The 8,202-nt window shown below is 43.1% G+C and overlaps 1 protein-coding gene across 1 annotated transcript; it reads left to right on the top strand.

Annotated features, from left to right (window-relative positions):
- The first annotated feature begins 274 nt into the window (after positions 1-274).
- LOC138590220 (polyhomeotic-like protein 2) lies at positions 275-6,582 on the top strand. Its single transcript, XM_069660812.1, has 7 exons — positions 275-339; positions 1,271-1,433; positions 1,586-1,661; positions 3,137-3,248; positions 4,124-4,250; positions 4,382-4,634; positions 6,172-6,582. Exons 2-7 carry the CDS (start codon positions 1,296-1,298, stop codon positions 6,324-6,326), a joined length of 861 nt encoding a protein of 286 aa, XP_069516913.1. The 5' UTR covers positions 275-339; positions 1,271-1,295; the 3' UTR covers positions 6,327-6,582.
- Positions 6,583-8,202: the final 1,620 nt, after the last annotated feature.

Here is an 8,202-nt window from a genome sequence, read left to right as displayed (position 1 = left end):
TCATTACGCACACACGCGCGCACACCAGCAGCACTGTTGTGTCTGCAGCTCGAATGAGCTGTAAACTGAATCATAGTGAGGATATGAATCACTTTCTAACTCTGCGTGTCCGCCTCGTGTAACCGGGTGAGTCCGCCCGGTTCTCGCTTAGCTCGGTGAACATTAGTCGCTGTTAAAGTGGTGGACTGGCTCCTGTTCCTCGCGGTGTGTTTTGGCGGAGGGAGTAAATGAAAGCGTTGTTTGGAGCCGTTGAACAAAGAGCTTTTCTTCCCTCTACCATTGTTACCGAGCAGAGCGCCTGTTTTCTAACTTGTTCAGAGGGGGTTTCGAACTGTAAAAGTAAGCTAACTACTCTGAAGTTGGTTGTGTTTAATAAAGGTAGCTTTAATGCCTTGTGGGCCAAACATTTGTCCGATTCATTTACTTATTATTAAACTAGCACGTCCCTGTAACCACTGGGCGACATTGATTTAAGGTTAGCTTTAAGTTTACGCAATATTTATAATGGCACACAAGTTACTGGATGTGTTTTTTGTTCATAACTTCCACTTATATTTCATTTGTACTATTTAGATAGAAACTACTTAAGACTTTCTTGTAGTTGTTGTAACTGTCTTTTTCACGCTTTAAAAGTTATTTGAAAGACAGCCAACTTATTACTGAGCTATTATGGCTAAAATAATTTGTTAACCATCCATTATCTCATTCGTTTCTACTTTAATAATAAGAACTTGATAGTAAAGCCGATCGGTTACCATAACAAATCCACGTTAGCCTAACGCATTGTGAGGAGAGGGTCCCATGCCAGACTGCATTCAGAATACTTTGCTCTTTAGTTTTTTCATGCTTATCGTAACAAAACCATTTGATCTGAAATACGACTCAAAACAGAATCTGACGCAGTGGAAATCACTCTTCACATCGGCCAGAATCAAACTCCATGTAGGCTATGTCCACCTGTTTACAGATGTGAGGTTCAAGAAGATTGTTCAAGAAATAAAGAAAACAAATGGCCAAATTGGACATTTTATTTGGAAAAAAACCCCTCTTGCTGTAGTGGGTGTTTTCTGTGTGGTTCTGAAAGAGTCAAAATAACACCTGTTACATGTCAAGCAAAATGATGATACATGACTTTTGCCAAAACATTCAGTAACATTTAAACTTCCATGTTGTGAGTTGCATTCTTTATTTGAACAGCTCCTATTTGTGGGGGCCAGGGTCTCCACATGGCCAGCACTTGTTGAGTTTGCCATGCTGCTTGTGTTGACAGGTGAGGGGCTGCCTGTGCTCCAGTCATGACCTCTGGGAATGGGAACACTAACAGCAGCCAACACAATGGAGAGAGCAAACCAGCCCAGGCTTTAGTCAAGACCCACATCCTCACCCATCTGATCGAAGGCTTCGTTATCCAGGAGGGAGCTGAGCCTTTCCCCGTGAGTACCGGAGCTCTGCACGAGTCTATAACATCCTGATCATTGTATTATATTATTATATTATAATGTATTATACGATGATACTAAGATTAATTTCAGTCCTTTGCTGGGATGTCAGTTTCCTTAATGAAGTGTATTTTCTCTGTCTGCAGGTGGAACGTCCGTCTTTCTCAATTGAGTGCTTCAGGAGACACACAGACTCAAAGATGGACGGCCTCTCACTGAAGGGTAAACTTCTTTATGTTCAGAGCTCAAGTCGCACAGCTTCACTATTTCTTTCTCAGAGTTTGGTACGCATGAGCTGACATGTCTCTGCTTCAAATGTTCAAATGTCATTCCTGGCCAAGAAGTATTTTTCAGGTTTCTTCAATGTGAATATTTAAAGCTCCGAACAAGCAACAACGTAGCTTATAAAATCAAATAGATACATATATAGATATTTTTGGAGATCAACACAACAGCTGACATTCTTAATGTGTAGATTGGAGCCTTCATGTCCTGGTGGAAATTGTGGCTCAGCAGAGGGTTATTGTTTTGGCAGTGCATTGTTTAAGTCCATGCTGAGTAACTGAATTCATTTCCAGCAAATAACAGGCATCATGTTCAATTTGTCATGTTTATATGATGATTTCAGGAAAATGGGTTCAGAATAAAGCAAGTTCAAGGCGACTTGGTAGGAGAGTCTGCATTTATCAAAATTATTAAAGGGTGGATTTTGATTGTCCCGATGTGGCAGACACACAAACACGCGACAAACTGCAAAGAGGTATCTGTATCTGACTGCCTGTCAATGCACTCTTGTAGCTTTGGCTGTGAGGATTTGTTTCTCTGAAATTAGCTTTGAATAATTAAAAAAGTTTCCAGATTGAAGTCAAGTTGTTAAAGTTGTAATGTGAAAAACATCCACATGCACATACAGACAGCAGCAGTGACTCCCTCCACACTGATGCATGAGCTCCCTGACATCTCGACATAAAACAGTGAAGTTGGGATAACAGAGCACTCTGTAAGACTTTCAGCGTCTCCTTGAAACATTATTCTACTCGCCTGTACATGTAAAGCGTGTGGGAGTAATTGTGTGAACAATGAAAAAGGAGCTGCTTACTGTCACACCTCCTGAGACGTGCGTCAACCGAGCCTGACTGCGAGGGCTGGAAACAAAAGTTGTAATTAGAAGATTTAACGAGCGCTGTTTATTGAAGCCCTGAGGGTGAGCGCGGACATCCTGCCTACAATACTCCTAGTTTGGGTGATATCATCTGATGGGTCATACTTTAGGGACGCTGATGTAAATCTTGATCTATACGGTGACAGTCCTGTGTCAGTGCCAGCATCGCAGCTTTAAGATCTACAGGTGGCGCCATAATTTGGTCGATTGCTGAGAAAGGAGAGAACAGCGAGCACAGGTGGTTGATGAAGACACTGTGGTGAAGAAGGATGTAACTTCTGCTATTGGGATTTATTTTGGATTCAGGAGAGACCACATATTTTACTGTGTGAAACATGTCAAACAGCAGAAAGAACTGTAAAGCTAATATGCACACTCAATATTGGTTTATTTCAAGTCATTCTGTCATCTTAATATTGAACAATGTCTTTGCACATTGTAGATTTCCCTCATATCGTGCAGGCGTGTCTGTACCGCTGTGTCGCTGCTGTTTGTCCGTGTCCAGCTGACTGTGTGTGTGTGTGTGTCCCCTCAGAGTTAAAGGCCCAGCAGGAGCCCATGCTGACCTGCGAGCTGTGCGGAAGAGTCGACTTCGCCTACGTCTTCAAAAGGTCCAAGCGGTTCTGTTCTACAGTGTGCGCCAAACGGTAAGACGAGACAGGGAGGACGTTAGGGCCTGTGTCCACCCGTGGCGTTTTTGTGCTGGCACACAAAAGAACTTCAGCGCTCAGCGTCCTCAGCCTTAAAACGCCCTCGGTGTCAGGTGTTTGTTGTCGCTCAATCACCACTCTCTACGCTGAAAATAGTTCAATTTTTTTATCACTTCTCCCTCATCGAACAACCAAAATCAAGAAGGGGCGGGACTTCTGATAGCAACTTAGCTAATCCTTTCGAGAGTATAATTCCCAGGTGTAGAGCTGCTGCTGACGCCAGGACAGGATTTTTTTCCTTTGTAAAGTCTCCTTGAATAATTTCAAATATTCAGCATACAGAGCGTTTAAAACAGACTTAACGGTAACTGTGAAGGGAAGCGGATAAAGCCAGGCAAATTTGGTATCCTAGCAACAGTAAGTGAGAAGCACTCTGGAATTGAGGCTGTGGACGCTGCCAGAGCCAAAGACGCTCTTCTTTGGTGGAAATCAAGTTATATGGCCCTGATTGGAGTTCTTCTTCGAGTCATGTAGTTTGGAAATTCATTCATTTAAAAATTTATGTGAATGAAAATTTGTAACCATTTTTTGCCAGCTTTCCTTTGTTCATTTGGCAGCTGTAGACGTTTTGCCTTTAGCCTGGATTACATGTTTAACTTCTTATGTAACTAATATTATATTAAGCTTTTTCTTGTACGATTTTTACACAATTGAAGCCGCTGCATTTTGTTTGACTTTTTGTTGCCATCATGGGTCATCCTGAGAAACGTGCATTGCAGTGTTTGTTGAATGTAAGAAAGTCAGCATGTGGATTTGATTAAGCAGGTGTGCAGGAAATTAATACAACCATACCATGTTGACTTTCTTTGTAGCTACAATGTGGGATGCACCAAGAGGATGGGTCTCTTCCCGAACCGTAAAACCACCCTGGAGAACATGAAGAAACAAAGAGCGCTGAACGGAAACCACAAAAACTGCAGCTTAGACTCTAAAAAGAAGGTAAAGCATACCTGCTGGTTCCTCCTTATCAGTCAAACATGTCTTCTTTGTTTGACTTATCTTATGTCTCCACTCGATTGAGTCGTCATGTGACATGATAATAAGATTAAAGTGTGTTTTTCTTCTCTCAGCCTCCCTCTGTGCAGAAAGCTCCTCCTGCTGCTGCTCTGTCCCCGGGTTACTCGGTCCACCCTGCACAGGGCGAGTCCAGCCAGTGTTCAGACTTGTCCGGCTACAAAAGAGCCCCGTCCCCCCTGTCGCCCTCCCTGCGGGTTCCTGCTGTGCGAGGCTCTGATCTGCCCCTGCTGCCCCACAGCTTCCTGCCCAGCGACCCCGGCCAGTGGAACATAGAGGACGTCTACGAGTTCATCTCCGCTCTGCCAGGTCTGTGCTGTTACATCAATGATGTGCAGATTCTAGCTGCTGAAAGCCTGCAGGCTACAAGATGTATAAAGAGAGAGAGGTGGCATGCAGTCAAAGGCCCTGAAAACTGAGATCTGTGGCGCTGCTGTCACATGTTCATCCTCTTTTAAAGACCCATTAAACCTTTTTTAGTTGCTTATTATCAGCCGAGAACACGATACAGTTTGAACTTACTCAACACGGATGTGTGTAACCTCTATAAGGCTTTCTTTGGAGCACACTGCACAGGTCCAAGACGTCCCACTGACCAACTCTATGATCCCTGATTGTGTGTCGATCACCAAATATTTAAGTTACGGAGAATATTTGCTGGATCTTATTTTGATTCCTTTCAGTCCTAAAAAAGAAATGAAACAAAAGGAAAATAATTTTAACAAACACGACAGTTTATTCTTTAAAAGGAAACATTTTGTGGTTTCAGTTGGACTCACATACAGATACAAGCTGTGTCTCAATTGGGGGGCTGCGCCACAGAGGATGAGTCATTCGTAGCCTGCGTAGACGCTAAAGCCGAACCGAAATGAGACGGTCTGGTCTACAGAGGAGTTCCTGTTTGTGTCACCAGCTTTTCCCGCCTTTAACCTTGCATAACCAAACACGGCTTCAGTCGCCTAGCAACAGGTAGCTAGCGGACTAACTAGCTATCAAGTGAGTGAAACCAAAACCTTTTACATTTAAAGTGTATTCCTCGGCCGCTTGAGAGTGGGCCATCTCGTTTGAATTGGCGCACAGTGAATCTTGGGATACGTTGGGCCACGTAGGATGCACCTGACGGATCCTTCATGGCCCGGGAAAAGGAGGACGCATTTGTCGGCAGCATCTGAAGGAGCCTTCGAAATGAGACAGCCTTCAGCGCGCCGCTGTGACGCAAATCGACCTTCAAATGTGTCCTTCGCAGGATGCAGCCCCTGGGTTGGGACGCAGCTACAGACATTTTTAACGTGTCATTTAGTAATGGGACAAAGTGAAAGTTTCTCGTCTCAGATTCCTGACCGTAAAAAGGTATTCATGAAAATATCATCAAAACCATTACAACACAACTTTTTTATTTACACCCTTTTTAGTTTAAAACAAACTGTCAAGCTGCCTTAAATGAGGTGATTATAATTCATAAAGTCCCATTTATACATAAGTAACTAAATAATCAGTGTAGGGCTGCAGGATGGAAACCTACACAACTTTTTAATGTAACTTATGTGATGATGTTGTGTTTTAAGTTGTGTCCTAGATAAAGTCTATATCATCACTTCATCATGTCAAGAAACTTCTGCTGACTCATAAATGTAGTTCATGGTGGTTATGTTGAGTTTACCACATCTGTGTAGTGAGCTGACTGTTGGTGGTGTGTGTGTGTGTGTGTGTGTGTGTGTGTGTGTGTGTGTGTGTGTGTGTGTGTGTGTGTGTGTGTGTGTGTGTGTGTATGTGTGTGTATGTGTGTGTGTGTGTGTGTGTGTGTGTGTGTGTGTGTGTGTGCGTGTGTGTGTGTGTGTGCGCGCAGGTTGTCTGGAGATCGCCGAGGAGTTCCGTTCGCAGGAGATCGACGGTCAGGCTCTGCTGCTGCTGAAGGAGGATCATCTCATGGGAACCATGAACATCAAACTGGGCCCTGCGCTCAAGATCTTTGCCCAGATCAGCATGCTCAGAGACTCGTAGCCCCTCTCACCCGTCTCACACACACACACACACACACACACACACACACACACACACACACACACACTGACTGGACTTACAGGATTTGCTCAGGATCCCACATCTTCACTACCTTTAAGTTCAGGTGCCCGGCCAGAACCGTCTGCTGGATGTTCTGTCGCGGCTTTTTGAACACGAGGACTCAGCTGAGACTGTTCTACACTGAAAACGTCACTGTGGCATCACTTCAGGAAACTTCACCCTGTAGTTTAAGAAGAGCGCTGTGTTAGTTAGACTGTGATGTGTGTTGTTTTAATAATGTGATACTGTACCTGAAGTTCCTGCAGAGCTAAAGTCCTAATCCAGAACTGTTACTACCTATCCTGGTTCTGCACTGCTTTCTTGTGCACTGAGCTGCTCTTCAAATTCATTAGTGACGAAGTTGAAAACTCCGTCTCAACTCCGCGTCCAAATGGTTTTTACATAGAAACATTTAAACAGCAGAGAGCTGTAGCTGCTGCGGGAGTGAGCCGATCATATGATGCATGAAATCAAAGAACTTTTGCAACAAGCAAAATCAAACAAAGTGCAGCTTTTTCTAGCTCTGGCTGCAAAATAGGTTTCAAGCAAACTATTCAACCATAATTTGAAGACGCTGATACATTTTAAAACTTTTTTACCAGCATTTGGCACTACTGCTTTCTTCTTCTTTTGTTATTTAAAGTAATAATCTCGAAGATTTTCATTTAAATAAATGTTAAGTCTCTATCTATCGACGAATGAGGTAACACAATGGTGACTGAGCCCATGGCCCACTGATGAAAGCCTTTGTATGTGCAGTATATAGTATTATTATGGACTGGGTGTCTGTGGCGGCGCCCAGTTAGTGACGCGTTTTCCATCAGCCAGCAGTGGTTGGTCTGCCAGAGAGGGTAGGCGGAGCTAAGCGGCTGCTTTTCTGCTCTCTGCGAGTGTTGCGAGTAAACGGTAATCTACTACGGCTGAACAAACAAAGAAAAGATGGATGACTACAGATACAACTTCAACAAGAAGTGAAAATCCAAAGAAGAAGAAACAAACTCGACGCTCAGATGAAGCAAACTGTCTGAAAAGGAAAGCGACCGTCAGCCAGGAAAATCAAGAGTTACAACCGGAGCCGACCGTGGACGTCTGGTTAAATTGGAAAGTGTCCTACCGCTTATCACCATTAGCGGTGCCAAAGACAATGAAATTGAAAACTTCGAGCTTGAATCTTTAATGGCGGTACCACCGTCTGAATACCGACTGACGGTAGAACCAGGTGCTGGTAAAAACATTGAAAAAATCTTTTTCTTGAAATGATGAAATAATAGTTTCTAAGTTTTCGTTTTTTTTTATTACATAAATGACTTCTAAAATCATGACCCATCCCTTGTGCAAAAAGGATAAATTGCAGGTATCGTTGGAGCAGTTTTGCTGCTATTTAATACTGGGTTATTTTGGTGGATACCCAAAAGGTATCGAGTAATAATACCCTATTGATCATTTTTAGGATCGGACATAACACGTTGGAAAACACTGATTCAGTAAACCTGAATTTATCAGCTAAAGCAAGGTGCATCTGTAAATCAGGGTAACTGTGGTGAATAATTTAGATGCTAATTTTTGCCAATTACCGAAAAGGAACAGTCGAGTAAGACGTTTTTCAGGTCACCCTAAATCCTCCCTCTTATATCGTGTGTTTGACTGTAAACTGGAGCATCACTGACTGAATGAACATCATGCTGTATGAAGAAGACTTTAACTGGAGATGGAGACCATAAACTCATGAACATGTTCACTGAGGGAAGAAATGAAGAGAGACCTCTATTAGAATGATAAAGCTAAATGTTTGAAACCAGAGGCTCTTCTTTGGTTT

Source organism: Semicossyphus pulcher, unplaced genomic scaffold (assembly GCF_022749685.1).
Source record: "Semicossyphus pulcher isolate SPU_LCO1_2020_fin unplaced genomic scaffold, fSemPul1.0.p SCAF_13, whole genome shotgun sequence".
Classification (NCBI taxonomy): domain Eukaryota; kingdom Metazoa; phylum Chordata; class Actinopteri; order Labriformes; family Labridae; genus Semicossyphus; species Semicossyphus pulcher.
Note: the sequence above shows the minus strand (reverse complement) of the source record. Positions and strands in the feature narration are given on the sequence as shown.